The following is a 19,732-nucleotide window of genomic DNA, read 5'->3' as shown; positions in this document are numbered from 1 at the left end:
ATCCCCAGTGGCCTCTCAGGGAAGAGGAGGTTGCTGCTGGTTTCCTCCCACCCCCAGGGAGGAAATGGCAGGGGCTGCCTTCTGGAGTCACCTGGGATCTGCCTATCGTGGTGGCCTTTGATTCCCACTTCAGCTGTCTGGTAAGGTTGCTTGGATTCCCCCTCCCCTCAAAACATGAGATCTACTGCTGAGATACTTCCCTTCCCCATGTAGTGTAACCAGATGTCCTGGAAAACATATAACGTGCTGAAGGGAGGATTTCAGAAGCAGATTTTATCATCAGTAAATCACTGTGAGATGACAAGCAGAACCTGCCAACATTCCCTCTCAATGATAAGTATTATTTATTTGCAACTGCTTTGTGTGAATTTAATGTACTCCATTGCAATCTCTTCACAATAATCCTGTAATAGCAGCCCACTATTTATTTTCCCCATTTAACTGATGGGGAGGGGATGAAGTTCAAGAGATAGTAGTAATATAGTCGTATAGTAAGTTCATAACTGAGCTTTGATTTGAACCAAGTTCATGCTTGACTATAGCAAATAAGTTTGTCCCAGACCATACAATAGATTTCAGGTGCCTTTCTGAGGCAGTTATAGCTGCTGATTAATATAAAGGATGAGCAAAACATACCAGTTTGATTTAGGTGCATTCTGTTCAAAACATTTCAGAAGAAACATTTGGCATGATGCAAAGGTTTTTATTAAGAAATATGCTGGTTAGTAAGCAATATAAAATAGCAGAGTTCCTTTCAAAAACTATCTATTATGTGATGTCCTTTAAAATATGCTACTGAGAGATAGATGGGAAAGGCATAACCATAACCAGGAAAGGAAAATACAATATGTGTCCAATTATTTTTCCCCTGCTAACTATTTGAAGTGGGTTAAAATAGGATTGCAAGTGTCTTTAGTACAGTAGATAGCACCCCCCCCCTTCCACCAATATGGATCTAATTCATTGTTTTACTCGACTGATAAATTTATATTGACATAAACCATGTTACAGTTCAGCTGATGCTGCAGCATCCTTGTGTGTTCTTCAAGTTGTAGATCTACTTTCTTACAATGCTTCTGAAAGTCAGTGCAGCAGCGGACATGCACCAAGCTGCGGGGGGGGGGTACCCTCACAATGTGATCTCATGCAGCTACATATCATATCAAATCAGTGAGGCCAGTTGCTTTGGTCTTCCCCACACTGGTGGGAAGGAAGGTGGGAAAGATCTGATCAGTTCTGTTTACACAGTTGTGATATTCACCCACATCCATTACAGCCACATGAAATAACATGGCACAGAAATGGCTCCATTGTGGTTCTCTCCCTCACACCAGATGAATACCCAGGAATGAAGTAAAAAAAAGGGCATGGGAAGTGAAATTGGAGGACAGGGAACCCAGAGCTCTCAGAGTCAAAGTTCTGTAGTTTCATTTTGCAGGGACAGCTAGGAGGCTGTGAATGGAAAGGCTAGGCTAACCATATTATAGCCAAACCATGGAATGTAGCAGAGACAGAAAGCAGAGGGAAGCCAATCTTAAATCATGTGTACATTGAAGCCAACAATGCAGGTTCTATATTCAAATGTTGATGGTGGCAAATGCAAAACCCAGCTGTAGTCTCAATTGTGAGAGGATGGTCTCAGGAGCTTTTTACACAGCACAGTTGTATGTTCTGCATTGGCAATTGAATTGTGATCCCTCTGAGCCTAGAATGCATTTCTTGTTTTAAAAATGGCTCCTTCTTCTTTCTATTTTACATTAACGACATTACTTATGCGTACAAATAATGCATAAGAGATCCAAAAAATGCTCAGTTCGCATGGTGGGGAGCTGTCACAATTCCAATAGGACCATGTAAATCAACCTGGTTTCAGGAGATACTCAGCAGATGTCTGATTTATACTTGCATAAAATTGTAATAATAGTATTCCAGTAGAACCCATCCCTAAAATATCTGAATCAAATGACTGAAATTGAATGATAGGGCTAGATTCAAACTTGATTTCAGTGGCTCTCCTCTAACCATGACTAGGTCTGCCTCCAGCCCAATTGACACTCTGCAATAAAGAGGGGAGACCACAAGCCTGATGAAGTATTGGTGGCATAGAAAGGTAAGAGAAGATGGTCTATCTTAACAAAAGCATTCGTAGAATAATAATAAAGCAATGGAGAAGAATCTATAGGGACTATTTCTAAGAGGGAGAAAAGGGGAGGTGACTGATAGGCAAGGAGGAGCCAATTCCATTCATAAGTAAACGTGAAGACAGCTTCATGGAGCAGAGGTGAGAATATAATTGGCGATGTGCTTGACGGCCAGCATCGTCTCCTTACAGGTTGGCCTTATCTGCGATTCAGGGAGGATAAAGCCATGTTGCCCACGGTCACGAAGCTCAAAAGCGAATGAATTCTTAATGCCCTCATCGTAAGCCCAGTCAGAAGAGGAACCTGAACAAGGATCTGAAAAACAGGGAGACCAGAAGGCAGTATTAAAGACAACCCTGGCATGAAGGATGCAATAAAATAGGAAGGGTTCTTTCTGATAGCAATAGCAGACCATGCAGTGAGGCAGAAATGCAGAGAGCCCTCTTGAAACCAGTGTTGCTGCAGATTACCCAGATAGGGAGAGACCAGGGCTTTGCAGGCAGAATGCACGGATCCTGAGCAGCCCTGTCCTTGCAGCTGCCCTGCCCTGAGGAATAGACAAATCTTCCACTTTCAGCTTCTTATTCAGTCCCCCCCAAATTTCTGTATTTTTTTTAAACGCTCATGAAAATTTGCCAGTATTTTAGTGTGCACTTCTCCTAAAAAACACATTTTTGTATGCTGTTTTCACAAATGTGCACATTTCTGCAAGCAGTTTCCCCTAATATAATGCATTTTTGCATGTTATTTATATACAATTAATGTACAATGACCCGGAAGCTGTCTGCGGACAAACGCCGGCTCCCTCGGCTTATAGAGCGAGATGAGCGCCGCAACCCCAGAGTCGGACACGACTGGACCTGATGGTCAGGGGCCCCTTTACCTTTACCTTTTAATGTACAATTTACCCCAATATCCATGGTTTCCTACACATTAGTTGGGTTGAGAACCACATTGCAAAATTCAGAGAACTGTGAATTTTGAAGGGGGGCAGCGCTGTGTTTCGTTTCACGTGTTGTTTTAAAATGTGTGAAATAAGTAGGTTCATCTTTAAATGCACACAGAAGTGAATATCCCCCTCATCCCTAACCCATTCAGATAAGCTGTAGTGATGTCACTGCAGCAATGCTTTATCCAATGACCCAATATGTTCTGATAGGCTGGGCATCTGTTGAGATGACCCTTTGTGAAGCTGAGTAGCATAGGAAGGCTACATAGTGTGGTCAGGTAAAACTGAACCATGTGTTACATTGTTGTTGTTTCAAAATATTTGCTTTAATTAATTTAGTTTGCAGAAGTTATCGTTGTGTGTATACACCCATAGAAAATAGAAACAAATACTTACAAATTGTAGAGGCAGTTGGTCCATAGGTATACTTTGTACCGTAGAGACTAGATAAAGCGTCTACTGCTTCCTTAGCTACTTTGTTCTGTATTTAAAAGAGGGGGGGAAATTAGATTCTTCATTGACAAATTACTGGGATAGCCTAGAGTAGGGCACAAGGAGGTGTTGCACATGACCCTAGACCCAAGGCAACTGACTAGGATTCCCATCATTATCAAAAGATCGACAGACTGAGGTTTGCTACTTTCACAAGGAGTTTAGGCTTCATTCCTCTGAATGAGAACAGCTTGTTTTGTTTTGTTGCTTTTGAGACTTGTTTATATTCAGTTACTTCCCTTATTGCAGGCACTGGCCAATACGACATTTCTGTATATTTGCAGGTAAATAACTGTGTATGCCTCTCCCCAGTCTCCTCCAACCCGACACTTGACATGAGTCAACAGTGTGATGCAGCAGCTAAAAAAGCCAATTCAATTCTGGGCTGCATCAATAGGAGTATAGCATCTAGATCAAGGGAAGTAATAGTACCACTGTATTCCACTCTGGTCAGACCTCACCTGGAATACTGTGTCCAGTTCTGGACACCACAGTTCAAGAAGGATAGTGACAGTTCAAGAAGGATACTGACAAGCTGGAACGTGTCCAGAGGAGGGCAACCAAAATGGTCAAAGGCCTGGAAACAATGCCTTATGAGGAACGGCTTATGGAGTTGGGTATGTTTAGCCTGGAGAAGAGAAGGTTAAGGGGCGATATGATAGCCATGTTCAAATATATAAAAGGATGTCATATAGAAGAGGGTGAAAGGTTGTTTTCTGCTGCTCCAGAGAAGCGGACACGGAGCAATGGATTCAAGCTACAAGAAAGAAGATTCCACCTAAACATTAGGAAGAACTTCCTGACAGTAAGAGGTGTTTGACAGTGGAACTTGCTGCCAAGGAGTGTGGTGGAGTCTCCTTCTTTGGAGGTCTTGACAGCCATCTGTCAGGAATGCTTTGATGGTGTTTCCTGCTTGGCAGGGGTTTGAACTGGATGGCCTTTGTAGTCTCTTCCAACTCTATGATTCTATGACTTTCCATTTACTGCAACATGTAAAGTCATCTCGTACTGAGGACCAGAGTTGTACAAGACGGTTATTCCTGGCATTCTGTTTGGTACTATTTTGCAATGTGTGAGTCTGATGATCATTGGGCTGCCTCCAGTTATATAAGGAAGCCATTTCTTCATCTGTTCTTTTCATAGCTTCTCCACTCTTACACAAAATTGTCACTACAAAGGAAAGTATCACATTTTAAATGTAAGATGCAAGAGGACTGCCAAAGTGCAGACAACTTTAAAAGTCAAAGTTGTATCAGTATGCACTTTGCCAGGAAGTTGAAGTGATGGTGCCAGTCCCTGAGCCTCTTGGTACTGCTTCATCTTCTCTTTGTTGTCTCTTTCTGTTTATCTGTCCGCTTTTAGTGGGGAAAAGGGGCAGAAACCTCCATATTAAGTTAACATGAGGAGACCCCTGTTGAATCAGTCCAAAGGTCCATTTAGACCTGCAACCTGTTTTCACAGTGACCACCTGGATGCCTGTGGGAAGCTTGCAAGCAGGAGGGCAACCTCTCCAAGCAGGTGTGGGGATGGGGCCTGTAGAAATGTCAAGTAAATGGACAGCTTTAGCTAGGGTGGCAATGAGAGGAGCAGGTAAAAGAAGAAGAGTTTGGATTTGATATCCTGCTTTATCACTACCCGAAGGAGTCTCAAAGCGGCTAACATTCTCCTTTCCCTTCCTCTCCCACAACAAACACTCTGTGAGGTGAGTGAGGCTGAGAGACTTCAGAGAAGTGTGACTAGCCCAAGGTCAACCAGCAGCTGCATGTGGAGGAGCGGAGACGCGAACCCGGTTCCCCAGATTACGAGTCTACTGCTCTTAACACTACACCACACTGGTAAGTATGTGTGTGTCTACTGAGGGCATCCTATAGATAGATAAATAAAATAAAATTGATGAGGGCTTTTCAAAACATGGAACGGGGACACGGAACTGGAACGAGACCTTTCAAATATCAGATTTTATGGTATAAAGCATAGCAGGTTTTTTTAAAAAAGAAATGAAAACAACAATTCATAGTGAGGAGATGAGCACAAATTTAGGTTCCTCTGTTATAAGACACAAGAGGGCAGCATTGGTGTATCTCTGTTTCTATCACAAGCGTCTATGAAATTAGGAATTCTGGTTTTCCTACACAGACTCATTTCCTGTGTGATGCTGGCAGGTGTCCAATTCTCTTTAGGAAACAAAACAACTACTAGGAATTACTAAGTCATTTGGAAGGGGTTGGGGGGGGGGACACGGGACGTCTCTGTCTATGGTACCTTTTCCATTGTTCTCATCAATATTGTTTCACATGCACCCTTGGGGAAAAAAGCAATAGACTTCAAGTTGACCTCTGCTACAGTTGAACATAATGGAGACCATAGCTAAGATCTAATCAACCTTTTTATACCTACCGCCCACTAATGCATCTTTCTTGATGGTAAAATTTCCTTACTGCCCACCAGTGCTCGATGGAAGGAGGATTCAGCTTGTGTCGGAGAACCCCCTACAGCCCACCTAGAATCCTGAAGCGCCCACTAGTGGGCAGTAGGGACCAGGCTCACAACCCCTGATCTAGACAGTTGAGGTTGTCTGTTTCTTGTATCTAACCTTGCACTGAATTATTGGAAAAGATTGAATTTATACTTAAACACTCAGATATTTGCAATCCAACTCCCCAGAGCTGATTCTAGCTACCTTTGAATACTTTTCTGATACACTTTGGGTCATATCTCACTGCCTCTGCTTAGCAATGCCGCAACATATTTGTTTACACCCAATGGCTTTGTGAATGACAGGAAGGCGACCGCAATAATGTTTTTCTACATACCAGTTTATCATTATTGGGTGCTGCTTCGTTCTTATAGGCATATGGAAACAGCAGTATCTGAGAATAGGCATGGAAGCTTATGTATCCTCTGATGGAGGAAAGGTGGTCTCGGATGAAGCTTGTAACTGCTTTGGTTTCTGGCTCAGATTCTGCCGAGGTACCGCAGTAAGTCTGAGCACAAGGTTTATGCGATATACCTATGGCTGCAAGAAAAAGTTTTCAGATGAAGTATTTACATTGGTGCCATTTATAGACTGCTTACTCGCTTGAAGACTACTGAAGAAGATTGCATTTCTTTCCAAATTAGGAAGGGATTTCACAATTTGCTTTTTGTGTCATGATTTCTTTGAAGTCAGTGCAGTCTGGTAATTCCCTCCATCAACAGCCTTCACCAACATGGTGCCTTCTAGATGTTTGGGACTACAGCTCTCAGTTGCCCCAGCCAGCACATCCTTCTTCTGTGCTGATGATGCTCCTTTGATGACATAAGGATAATCATTTGAAGAAAGAGTTTGCTATTGGTATATATCAGGTGTGGGGAAACTTTGGTCCTCTAGATATTGGCGTATGTCAACTCCCAACTGGTGTTAGAAACTGAGATATGAAAGCTAGGAGCTAAATGGCACATTAAACCTAGGTTATGGGCGTAACAACAGACTGTCTAGGCACACCTTTTAAATACTGTATATTCCTGCGTATAAGACTACTTTTTAACCCAGGAAAATCTTCTCAAAATTCAGGGGGTCGTCTTATATGCCGGGTCGTGTTTTTTATACGGCAAGTATATGCCAAACTCTGTATTTTAACTGGAAAAGTTGGGAGTCGTCTTATACGCCCAGTCGTCTTATACAGTAAATAGAATACAAAGGTGAAAATGAATGAACTGCAGCTAAAATATTATATTCATTTTTTTTAACATGGTCTAGTCCTCATCTGAAGACTGCAGAAAACAAATCCTGGCTTCCCCTGCCTGCTCCCCTAATATTGTTAGGAGGGTATCTTCTCTAGTCCTCAGAGAGTGGTGGAGGCAGAAAAAGGTCCTCCTTCCCTTCCACTCTGCAGTTTTAATTAGAATCTTAGGAGCAGTACTGCGCCCAGAGCTCAAAAACGGTTTGCGCTAATGAAATTCCTTGTTGCAAAACGTGTCTAGAACAATGGGAGTTTTGTACGCTGCTCCCAACAAACCCAGCCAGCATGGCCAATGGCCAGGGATGATGGGGTTGTACTTCAGAACTATCTGGAGGAACATAGGTTCCCAATAACTGGTATGGAGCATAATAATAATAATAATAATAATAATAATAATAATAATAATAATGTTGGATTTATCTGGTTTTATAGTGGCTGCTCCATTAAGGCAAAGCTTTGATGATGTTTAGCACAGGGAGCTACATAACTAAGTAGGAGGAAAAGGATGAGGAGTACAGATGACCCATTGGCAGACGCAGAGTCTGCCACTGCCTCTTCCACCTCTATGGATCCTCAGTTTGGAATTGAGCATGTGTGGCAGCCGTTATGAAGCGGGCAAGGAGTAGGACAGGGGTCAGCAAACTTTTTCAGCAGGGGCCTGGTCTACTGTCCCTCAGGCCTTGTGGGGGGCCGGACTATATTTTGAAAAAAAAAATATGAACGAATTCCTATGCCCCACAAATAACCCAAAGGTGCATTTTAAATAAAAGGACACATTCTACTCATGTAAAAACATGCTGATTCACGGGCCGGATTTAGAAGGCGATTGGGCCGCATCCGGCCCCCGGGCCTTAGTTTGGGAACCCCTGGCGTAGGAGGTCAGTGGCCTATTCATAAGTAAGTCCACTTATTGAGGAAAAAGCTTCCATATTTGGATTGGGAGAGGGCTGCATTTGGTGTTCTGCTTCAGGTGGGAAAACGCCTTTGGCTCTCTTTTGCTTGATGCAAATGGCGCTCCCAGAAATATATCACACAACCACAAATTTAGTGTTCATTTCGGTGTTATTTGCAAACTCCTTTTCTGAAAGAAAATAACACAGAAATCATGGGCGTAGCCAGGATTTTTGTTGGGGGGGGGCAGGACTTTTGTTGGAGGGGGGCAGAATGCTAAACCTGTGCTATATTCCGCTATATTTCTGGAAGTGACTTTTACATTGTGGGAAAGTTCAAATAGAATGTGGAAATTAGCAGTTAGAGAGATGTTGAGTCTCGGTTTCTGTCGCTCCTTGGCTTATTATACTTACTGCCCCATTCAGCTTTGAAATTCCTGTTCAAGTCAACACCAGGGCAATCACTGTTAGAGGTATTCGCACGATTCTTTCTCCACATGCGATTCTGTGAGACAAAATGATGGAGATCTATTCTTGTTCTTTTGGGGAACATTTTTTCTTTGTATAGTGCAGCAAAAGGATTGGGCCCATATGCCTTTGGGCCACACTTTTTTTTCCCTCATGGCCAGCTCGTGGTCCTACCTTATGTCCAGTTGTTAGAGGTGATCTACAGGTGATCTGCATGTACAGTGGACTGATCGTATTGTGTTTTATCCCCTCATTTTGCCAGGTAACAATTACTGGGCTTTTGGCCTACATTTATTGGTCAAATGTGTATATACACTGCTAACACATTCCACTTGAAATGTGGAAATGAGAACAGGAGAGGAACAATTCTACAGCGTGTTTAAAATTTACAAATTTATGTATGTATCTATAACATTTTTTTACCTGCCTTTTGCTGTGAGGTCCCAGGCCAAGTGACAATAATATAATGTTACAAAGGATGACAAAGGAAACTCTAGGCTGCCAAGGCTCATGTCACAATTAGCTAGTTCATGCAAGGAGTCAACACTAACTGAGAATGAGCGAACCTTTATCTTCTTGATTCCAACCATGGCAGCTGCCTTAGTAAGTCCAAGGAGTCAGTAGGCTGATGGACCAACCACTTGCTTAGCAATCTCAATATCTTTTTCTTCCCTCTCTTTCCTCACAATTGTTGCAAAACAGCTGATTCCCAAAGGTAAAGGGAACACTGACTGTGGGTGAAGGGAAGGTACCTAGCATAGGCATTCGGGGGTGTGGACAGGAGCTGTGACTGAGGGCATCAAGGGGATACAACAAAATAGGACAAATATTGAAGGCTGTTCACCAACACTTTCAATATATGATATCATAGCTCCTTTGACAGCATAGGCATTGGAGACATGAACACTCGCATTTGGACTCCCCATGAATAACCTACAACACAGTCCTAATAGGGTTGGGGCACTCATCTCACTTTACAGGCTGAGGAAGCCAGCGTTTGTCCACTTCCACAGACAGTTTTTCTGGGTCATGTGGCCAGCATGACTAAGCCACTTCTGGTGAAGCCAGAGCAGTGCACGGAAACACCGTTTACCTTCCCGCCGGAGCAGTACCTATTTATCTACTTGCACTGTGTGCTTATGAACTGCTAGGTTGGCAGGAGCTGGGACCGAACAATCATCCCTATTGATAGAAATAATAACATTCAATTCAGCAAACTACTAAAGGGGGGGGGGGAATGCAGCCATTACTTCAGTCCATGACCAGACGTATCCGTCAATGTTGAATACGGGAAGGATGTAGAAGTTCAAATCGTTCAAGAGCTTGAACATGACCTTGTCCGTTTCATAGGTTCTGACAGCCTGCAAGAAAAAAAAACCAACATTATGTGCAATTATACAAATGCACTATTCAGTTGTCAAAAAGCTGAGAAGTTTAGAATCCTTCAGATTTTTTTTTAAAGCAGATTTTAAAAGTGATTTTTCACCTTTAGAATTTCAGAGCTTAAGGGTAAAATAAAATAAACAATGGAACTACTTAAAAACTAAAACACCTCTTCTCCCCACTAGGCTGCAATCCTATACTCAGCTGCCATGAAGTTCACTCCACTGAAGTCACTGGGAGTTACTTAGACACTCTTCTTCTTCTTTGGTGATCACTCGTAGCTGAGTAAGATTGTCTTCCATAAACAAAGGGTCCGTAAGTGACTGTGGAGGCCAATTCTGGATCCACACGTCCTTCCACAGTGGGGACATTGGTTTCCAGGCGGGAGTTGATCACGGTGTGGATTTGCCAAGCGTGCCTTCCTCCTAGCACATTTCTGCCTTGCATCCTGAGATCGAGTTTCTTCAAAGCCCATGACACCTTTGGTAAAGGCTGTTCTCCAACTGGAGCGCTCGCAGGCCAGTGTTTCCCAGTTGTCAGTGTTTATACTACATTTTTAAAGATTTGCCTTGAGACAGCCTTTAAACTTCTTTTGTTGACCACCAGCATTACGCTTTCCATTTTAAAGTTCGGAATAGAGTAGTTGCTTTGGAAGATGATTATCAGGCATCCGCACAACATGACCAGTCCAACGAAGTTGATGTTGAAGAATCATTGCTTCAACACTGGTGATCTTTGCTTCTTCCAGTACACTGATATTAGTTCGCCTGTCTTTTCAACTGATATGTAAATGTTTTCGGAGACCCTGTTGATGGAGTCTTTCGAGGAGTTGGAGATGGTGTTTATAAGTGGTCAATGTTTCACAAGCATATAGTAAGGTTGGTAGTACAATATTTTTGTTTCCCTGTGAATGTCCCGGTCAACAAGCACTCCTCACTTCAATCAGGAGAAAGCCGCACTCACAGAGCTCAGGCGATTTCGGCATCAATGTTGGCCCTTGTGGAAAGGTAACTGCCTAGGTAGGAGAAGTGATCAACGTTTTTCTAACGTTGCACCACTGAGTTGGATTTGTGGCACTGCAGAGGGGTTATTTTGTACTTGTTGGTGCAGCACTTTGGTTTTCTGGATGTTGAGTGATAGGCCAAGCTTTTCGTAAGCTTCTGCAAAGATATTTAGGATGGTTTGGAGGTCATCCTCTCAGGGCCGGCTCTAAGGCAAGGCTGGGTGGCGCAGGGCGCCAGGGCGCCGGGCCACCAGGGTGGTGCCACGCGGCTGCGCCCGCTGCAGTGGCACTGCGCGCTGTGCCCACCAGACAGCCACGGTGGGGAATGGGGTGGGGGTGGGGCGCCGGAGCAATCTTCGCACCACGGTCCCAGGGCGGTCAATATGCTTAAGACGGCCCTGCATCCTCTGAGCATGCACACACTACATTGACATCAGCATACTGAAGCTCTATGATGGCAGTTATGGTAACCTTACTTTTTGCTTTCAGCCTGCTCAGATTGAAGAGCTTTCCATCTGTTCAATATATGATTTCTACTCCGGTGGGGAGTTTCACGTCGACAAAGTGTAGGATCTTGACTGAAGTCACTGGGAGTTGCTTAGACACATATAGGATTTCACTATGAGGCTATAATTTTAACTTCCTGCTTTTGATGGCTGGAGGTGTGGGTTAGGGTGTAGTACAGACCCCTCTCTGTTACCTTTGCTTGAGAAGTGCCACCAATGGGTGCAGAGTTCTGCTGTGATGGATACCCAACCTCTGCCCAGACAGCTGGTAGCTGGCAAAACAGCGCATTTTTGTTGGGCTGCTGGAAGCTTTGTATCTACAGCACCACTCAGCCATGAAGCTCACTGGGCTGACCCCAGGGCCAGTCACCTTCTCTTAGCTTAACTTTCCTCACAGGGTTGTTGTGAGGATGTAATGGGGAGCAGGCGAACCATGCACACCACTTTGAGCTCAATGGAAGATAAAGGCGGTCTATAAATGTAATAAATAAATAAAGCACTGTTTAGCCAACCTGCTTCACAAACCATTGGCAGAAAGCAGGTGAGATCCACTCCCTTGCGTGAATGCCGCAGTCCATAAAGATGGCCTTCTTTTTTCCACTCTCCTTCCCAACCTGTTAAGCAGGAAATATTAATATTTGAAACATCTTTAGCCTGTGTACTATGTGCAAAATCTGCAGTCCTAGAATTCAGTTCAGTGGGAGGATGCATCCCACTGGAAATATGGTTTGGAGAAAAAAAATAAGTGGATCTACAGGGAACAAAACTCAGTTATCCATGGACATCATAAAACTGTTGCATGGTCCAACAGAGCAAGTGCAAACAACTTTAACAACTAATCCAGAATGCAGCAGCTAGATTTGTGACTGGGAGTGGCCGCCAATACCATGTAACACCGGTCCTGAAAGACCTACATTGGCTCCCAGTACGTTACCGAGCACAATTCAAAGTGTTGGTGCTGACCTTGAAAGCCCTAAACGGCCTCAGCCCAGTATTCCTGAAGGAGGAAGAAGAAGAGGAAGAGTTTGGATTTGATATCCCGCTTTATCACTACCCGAAGGAGTCTCAAAGCGGCTAACAATCTCCTTTCCCCTCCTCCCCCACAACAGACACCCTGTGAGGTGGGTGGGGCTAAGAGACTTCAAAGAAGTGTGACTAGCCCAAGGTCACCCAGCAGCTGCATGTGGAGGAGCGGAGACGCAAACCCGGTTCCCCAGATTACGAGTCTACCACTCTTAACCACTACACCACACTGGCTCCACCATTATCATTCAGCCCGGACACTGAGGTTCGGCTCCGAGGGCCTTCTGGCGGTTCCCTCACTGAGAGAAGTGAGGTTACAGGGAACCAGGCAGAGGGCCTTCTTGGTAGTGGCGCCCGCCCCGTAGAACGCCCACTCAGCAGGTGTCAAGGAAGTAAACAACCATCTGACTTTTAGAAGACATCTGAAGGCAGCCCTGTTTAGTGAAGTTTTTTTAATGTCTGATGTTTTATTGTATTTTTAATATTACATTGGAAGCCGGCCAGAGTGGCTCGGGAAACCCAGCCAGTTCGGTGGGAAATTAATTAATTACTTAATTAATTAGATATCTGGGCTGTAGCCTCCTCAGTTTGGCAATGTTCATTTTTCTTCAGTCACTTTCTCAACTCTAGTTGTAAATGTGCAATTATTTATAGTACTTGAGTCAGAACGAGATTCTCACCTTAAGCAGGTACATCGGACGATCCTCATAAGTCTTTCCGATCTGGACCCGCGAGACCAGTTTGGGGTATTTTTTAGCCATTCTTTCAGTCCATGCAACAATCTAAGAAAACGCGGTCGTTATAAAACACTGGCATACGTGCGATTAAAATGTCATGGAGGTGAAATATGATCTACTTATCGTCCCGATTATATATGTAGCTTAAGGGAGAGGAACCACCCCTCAGAACATAGTACCTTTTCCCATTCATTGTATCTTGTGTAGCTGTGCTTCTCACGGAAATGTCTCCCACCATCAAATTGTTTTTCAATCTCTTCTTGTAGATTATGGAATAAAATTCTGTGGTGGGAAAAAGGGCAACGACACATTTAGTTCACGCACATAGCCCCTCCCTCCCCAGGATTCTCCTTCTCTGTGGCTCCTCTGGTTTAATCCCTTTGCCCACATCCTGAAATGAAACAAAGCTTACACATGTATGTCAGCGCATGTAACAAGGTAGCTAGCAGCAAACAGTTACTTCCCTTGGAAGAGCTCAACTCCATTGAATTCAGTTGGGATTACTTCTGAACAGATTGTGCTGTAAATAACCAACTAAATGCATAAATAAAACTGCCACATACTCATGAAGCTGTGGCACTTCTGACACTAATGGGTTTAAAAATGTTGTTGTTGTTTATTGAATTTATATACTGCCCTATTCCTGGAGGTCTTGAGGTGGTTCACAGAACAAAATCAAAATATAAAACCTCAAAATATATAATCAAAATAAAAACTTCACCCCAATAACCCACTCCCCCCAAAAAAACCCCACATTTTAAATGGGCATTGATGTAGGATCTTTATGCTAAAGGTATTTTATTCAACTCAGCATTGTGAGGTAAGAAAGTAAAGTGTGTTTAATTGATTACTAACTTTCCACCTTTCCAGTATCCACTGGGGGGCACTCAATGAATATAAGCAATGTTTTGATGGAATCAGTGGCAAAGGTCTATGTCCCTAGATTTTGCCCAGCGTTAAGGTTTGCAGTTTTTGCAATACTACCTCCCAAATATCAACAAGCTCAGATATGCAGATGACACAACCTTGATGGCAGAAAGTTATTAAAAGTGAACCTTTTAATGAGGGTGAAAGAGGAGAGTGCAAAATATGGTCTGAAGCTCAACATCAAAATAACTAAGATCATGGCCACTGGTCCCATCACCTCCTGGCAAATAGAAGGGGAAGAAATGAAGGCAGTGAGTGATTTTACTTTCTTGGATTTCCATGATCACTGCAGATGGTGACAGCAGTCACGAAATTAAAAGACGCCTGCTTCTTGGGAGAAAAGCAATGACAAACCTAGACAGCATCTTAAAACACAGCGACATCACCTTGCCAACAAAGGTCCATATAGTTAAAGCTATGGTTTTCCCAGTAGTGATGTATGGAAGTGAGAGCTGGACCATAAAGAAGGCTGATCGCCGAAGGATTGATGCTTTTGAATTATGGTGCTGGAGGAGACTCTTGAAAGTCCCATGGACTGCAAGAAGATCAAACCTATCCATTCTGAAGGAAATCAGCCCTGAGTGCTCACTGGAAGGACAGATCCTGAAGCTGAGGCTCCAATACTTTGGCCACCTCATAAGAAGAGAAGACTCCCTGGAAAAGACCCTGATGTTGGGAAAGATGGAGGGCAGAAGGAGAAGGGGATGACAGAGGACGAGATGGTTGGACAGTGTTCTCGAAGCTACGAAAATGAGTCTGACCAAACTGCGGGAGGCAGTGGAAGACAGGAGTGCCTGGCGTGCTCTGGTCCATGAGGTCACGAAGAGTCGGACATGACTAAACGACTAAACAACAACAACCTCCCAAAATACAATTCAACTCCATACCATAAATCTGGCAATCCACTTGGAAAAGCTCATACCAAAATAAAAACTTAGTTGGTCTTTAAGGTGCTACTGAAGGAATTTTTTTATTTTGTTTCGACTCAGACCAACACGGCTACCTACCTGTAACTTGGGAAAGTATTAGTGGAAGGAAGATATGGATTAAAGCCCGGAAGATTACATATGAGACCTGAACACTTATGGTGGCAGAGAAGATAAAACTCAAATGTTCATCTTACTAAAATAATAATAAAAATAATAATGAATGGGACCCCCCCCAAAAAAACAGCTAGACTTTCATTTAATAGCACTGACAACCAGCAGTTTGACAAGTATGCATAAGATAATAATGGAAGCTGGACTTTAATGTAATATATGCATTTCTATATATAAATACTGTTTGATCTGATTATATAATAGGCATTTTTTCTATTTAAATATTCTTCTTTATTGATTTACTGGAGAATTCTCTTCTAAAGGAGTTTAATTCTGTTTTGATTACCTTCAAATCTGTAGTTAACGGTAAATTGTTGCTACAATTTCATAAGTAGATAGTTCCCCTTAAATCACAGTCAGAGCTGTGGGACAGGGATGGCTAGGAGGTAGAAGGAAGTGGTTTACATTATCCATCCTCCCAGCCCCAAGAGTGACGATGAGTAGCAGTCAGTGGCTTCCTGGTCACATCAGTAGAAGCAATCAGAAATCTCATGATGAGTGGAAACTCAAATATTGTGAGAGTAAAGGAAGATGGGAAAATGGTAAGATGCAGAATTTCACGTAACATTTGAATTAAAGACTTGGGTGAAGTCTCGTCCCATGTGGCTTAGCATCAGCTGAGCAGCCTATCCAGTTCCTTGGGTGAATATGAGTTTGGAAAAAGAAAAGACCTCTGTGCTTTCCTCCCCATGTTTTCTGATTTATGCATAATTTCTCGGTGACATTAAATATTGAATGGAATTGTGACCATGTTAAATCCCAAGTTTGGTGACTACCTCTTTCTTGTTGATTGCAACGTTATATGATACACATAATCTACTATCATCACAAACTAGCATTATGTAGTATACATACCCGTATTGTATTCCATTCTGCTCCAGCTTTGTCTGGACAAAGCTTGTCTGATTTGAACCAATGCGGAAATCCACATCTGTTCCAACAACAATGTGATGGATTGAATCAGGATGCCAAAAGTCAAGCTGTGTAGGAAAAATTCCAGTAAAGTTTGTCTTTAAGACAGCATAGACATGGAAGAGTAGGAAATGAACACATTTATTAAGAAGCAAGGTGCTTTGGGCAAAATAAAAATAAAAATCCCATTGAAAGATCAGACGGCTATCAAAAAGGAAGATTCAGGGCAATTCCTTCATGTATTTTTTTTGTCCATTCTAAATGTTAGTGCATGGATATAGTAATCTTTCCATATATTCTTTTTTTTTAAAGTCCATATGTTCTTCTCAAAAGTCTTCCCTGCAACTGTTATTGCCAAAGATTCACCAAATGTTCACACAATTATTACCAAATGATATACATTGTTTATCGATCTTAAGAGAAAAAGACAAAACCTAAGACAATGCCACAGAAACTTATGAACTATCCAAACTAAAATGAACTTATAACTCCACTAGGTTTTTCCACTTGGAAAAACCTAGTGAAACCAGACGTTATAAGTTCATTTTAGTTTGGGTTGTTCATAAGTTTCTGTGGCATTGTCTTAGGTTTTGTCTTTTTCTCATAAGATCGATAAACAATGTATATCATTTTGGTAATAATTGTGTGAATATTTTTTGCCAACATGTTGCATGAGTTGTACTACTTTTACCAGCAGCACAGGTTGCATTTTTTCTAGTAGAAAGATTCACCAAATGGTGTATCTGAAGAAGTGTGCATGCACACGAAAGCTCATACCAAAATATAAACTTAGTTGGTCTTTAAGGTGCTACTGAAGGAATTTTCTTATTTCACCAAATGGCAGTCAGCCTGAATATTTCATGCATATAACTGACATCCAGTGATATTTGCTTTCAATGTTTGTTATTTTAAATAGCTGATGCATTTGAGTGTATCGGAGAGCTGATAGGCAATTCTATTTATTAAGTGTTTTTATAATTGTATGGTTATGATGCTTCTTATTTGATACCTACCAATATGAAAACAATAAAGAGCTGCCATTGAGACTAATGCACTCATGTTTTTGAATTCTGAGATAGAAATTCATGTTGCAGAATTTCACACTCAAAATGGGTGAATGTTGAGTACAGTGGTACCTCGGTTTATGAACACAACTGGTTCCGGAAGTCTGTTCATAAACTGAAGTGAACTTTCCCATTGAAAGTAATGGAAAGTGGATTAATCTGTTCCAGACGGTCCACGGAGTACTTAAACTGAAGCATACTTAACCTGAAGCGAACTTTCCCATTGAAAGTAATGGAAAGTGGATTAATCCGTTCCAGACAGGTCCGCGGAGTACTTAAACTGAAGCATACTTAACCTGAAGCGAACTTTCCCATTGAAAGTCATGGAAAGTGGATTAATCTGTTCCAGACGGTCCACGGAGTACTTAAACTGAAGCATACTTAACCTGAAGCGAACTTTCCCATTGAAAGTAATGGAAAGTGGATTAATCCGTTCCAGACGGGTCCGCGGAGTACTCAACCTGAAGCGTACTTAACCCGAAGCATGGGTGTAATTGGTTCCGGAAGTCTGTTCATAAACTGAAGCGTTCATAAACTGAAGCGAACTTTCCCATTGAAAGTAATGGAAAGTGAATTAATCCATTCCAGATAGGTCCGCAGCGGTCGTAAACCGAAAATTTGTAAACCGAGGTGTTCGTAAACCGAGATTCCACTGTATTTTGCTTAAGCAAAGGAGATTTTGTAAGCTATGGGGCATTGTTTCTTAATTTGTTCCCTGATCTTGCATTGACAAAGAATATGTGAGATGAAAACCCATTGCTAAAACATGTGGAGAAAAATATACAAAGGAGAAACATGTGGAAGAAGAATCTCACCTGAACTGTGGAGGCCAGGTCCTTTAGAAAGTCCACTTGGTTTTCATTCTTAAGTTTCACCCGAAATACTTTCTCACTTCAATAAGAATGAAACATATTTCTAGAGGGAAAATCGCCATTAAACTAAGCCACATCCTGCCCCCCACCCAATATTTGCTTCTTTGAGGCTAAGGACTATTTCGTGTGTGGCTGCACAGCACACATTCATTTCAACTGGACTTACAAACAATGCGCTGGATTGTGTGCTCTTCAATTGCTGCAACCAGTAAGGGAGTAAGCCAATTCACAATAAGCTGCCTTAAAGCATGGAAGTTAAATTAAATTAAACCGGAATAAAGTTATACCAGGTCCAAGCCCCGCTCAGAAGTCCTGCTCTTTCTGCTCTGCCTAAGCCTGGTAGAGGGAAAACAAGCCCTAAAACAGTCTTCCATGCTGGGTTGTCATGTGACTGAGGTGAACAGGATCCAGCCCAAGTTCCCACCACCCTGCCCCTTCCATGCCCCTTTTTGGGGACTTACAACAGCCCCAGCTGAGCACTGGTTGAGCCAGAATGAGGAAATTATGCTGGCATATCTTTGGTTGAGCTGGCGTTGGGAACTTCATGCTGGGAATGAAGCCAGGAATTAGCCAGCTGAGCTGGTGATCTGCTGCATCCAAAGCTATTCATCCTGGTGGATCTCTCTCCTCCCCCCCCCCCCCAGTCTACTAAGCAAAGAAACCAATTTATGGCAACTTTCCCCACAACTTTTCCCACAATGAGAAACTTCTACCTGTCAAAGCGACGAGTGAGAACAACAGCCCGGGGTGCGACAAGGAGACCTAAGAATAAAAGGATGAACCTCATGATTCTGCTTTGGCCACAATCTCTCATTCCTGCATGTTATATATATACAAAGCAGGTGACTTCCTCTGATGCTGTGATTGGGTTATTTTTTAAAAGCTTATTCATTTTTTTTAAACAGTTTAGTTTTGGCTTACAAGGAAACTCAGATTTTGACATCTGAGCGATGAAGATAAGATTGTGTGTGTGAGTGTGTGTTTAGTAACGTGTTGTGAAATTAACAGTGCTCTAGGGTTTTTCAGTGCACACAGGTCTGTTCATGTTTGCTCAAAATTAGTGCTTAGAGAGTTGGCCTAGGACTAGGGAGACCAAGTTCAAGATTGATGCTAAAAACTTACTGAAATAACGGGTTGTTTTTTTTTTTTTAAAAAAAACCCTGCTTTGAGGATGTTTTTTATTTAAAAAACAATCAAGCGGTGTATACATTTTATGAAATGAACGAATTATTCATTTTTTTGGGAATCTGATGCAGGATTTGCAGTTGTGCTGCCTACTGTAGGAATCAGTTTGCCCCCATGTTTTTTTGGTTTTTTTTTTGAAGTCTAAATATTTTTTATTGATTTAAAATACAAACATGTACAAGAATATACAAAATCGTTACAACAGAAATGAAGAAAAGAAAGAAAAAGCCAAAAAAGAAGAAAAAGAACAAAATAAAAAAAGAAAAAGAAAGGGGAAAAAAGAAAGAAAAAGCTATGTACAAAAAAGAACAATACCTTCTTGAACAACACTTAAATAGAAGTTCTGGATATAAAACTT

At 42.2% G+C, this 19,732-nt stretch overlaps 1 protein-coding gene across 1 annotated transcript; it reads right to left on the bottom strand.

The window, feature by feature from the left end:
- Positions 1–682: 682 nt before the first annotated feature.
- On the bottom strand, positions 683–19,027 carry LOC118078131 (mast cell carboxypeptidase A). Its single transcript, XM_060274491.2, has 11 exons — positions 18,903–19,027; positions 18,133–18,208; positions 16,197–16,321; positions 13,494–13,596; positions 13,258–13,359; positions 12,067–12,168; positions 9,913–10,023; positions 8,609–8,699; positions 6,396–6,598; positions 3,487–3,571; positions 683–2,456 (listed from the first exon to the last, which is right to left on the bottom strand). Exons 1-11 carry the CDS (start codon positions 19,001–19,003, stop codon positions 2,269–2,271), a joined length of 1,287 nt encoding a protein of 428 aa, XP_060130474.2. The 5' UTR covers positions 19,004–19,027; the 3' UTR covers positions 683–2,268.
- Between the last annotated feature and the right edge of the window lie 705 nt (positions 19,028–19,732).

This window comes from Zootoca vivipara, chromosome 5 (assembly GCF_965207765.1).
Source record: "Zootoca vivipara chromosome 5, rZooViv2.hap1.1, whole genome shotgun sequence".
Classification (NCBI taxonomy): domain Eukaryota; kingdom Metazoa; phylum Chordata; class Lepidosauria; order Squamata; family Lacertidae; genus Zootoca; species Zootoca vivipara.
The sequence above is the reverse complement of the archived record's forward strand: the minus strand, read 5'-3'. Positions and strand labels throughout refer to the sequence as shown.

What these genes read in the sequence shown, in the direction of transcription:
- LOC118078131 (XM_060274491.2), bottom strand. Translation starts at nt 19,003, where the DNA reads ATGAGAGATTGTGGCCAAAGCAGAATCATGAGGTTCATCCTTTTATTC. An exon ending in GATACAATGAATGGGAAAAG is followed by an intron (nt 13,360 to 13,493) that starts GTACTATGTTCT and finishes GCGTTTTCTTAG; the next exon opens with ATTGTTGCATGGACTGAAAG. An exon ending in CACCCAATAATGATAAACTG is followed by an intron (nt 3,572 to 6,395) that starts GTATGTAGAAAA and finishes TTTTAAATACAG; the next exon opens with AACAAAGTAGCTAAGGAAGC.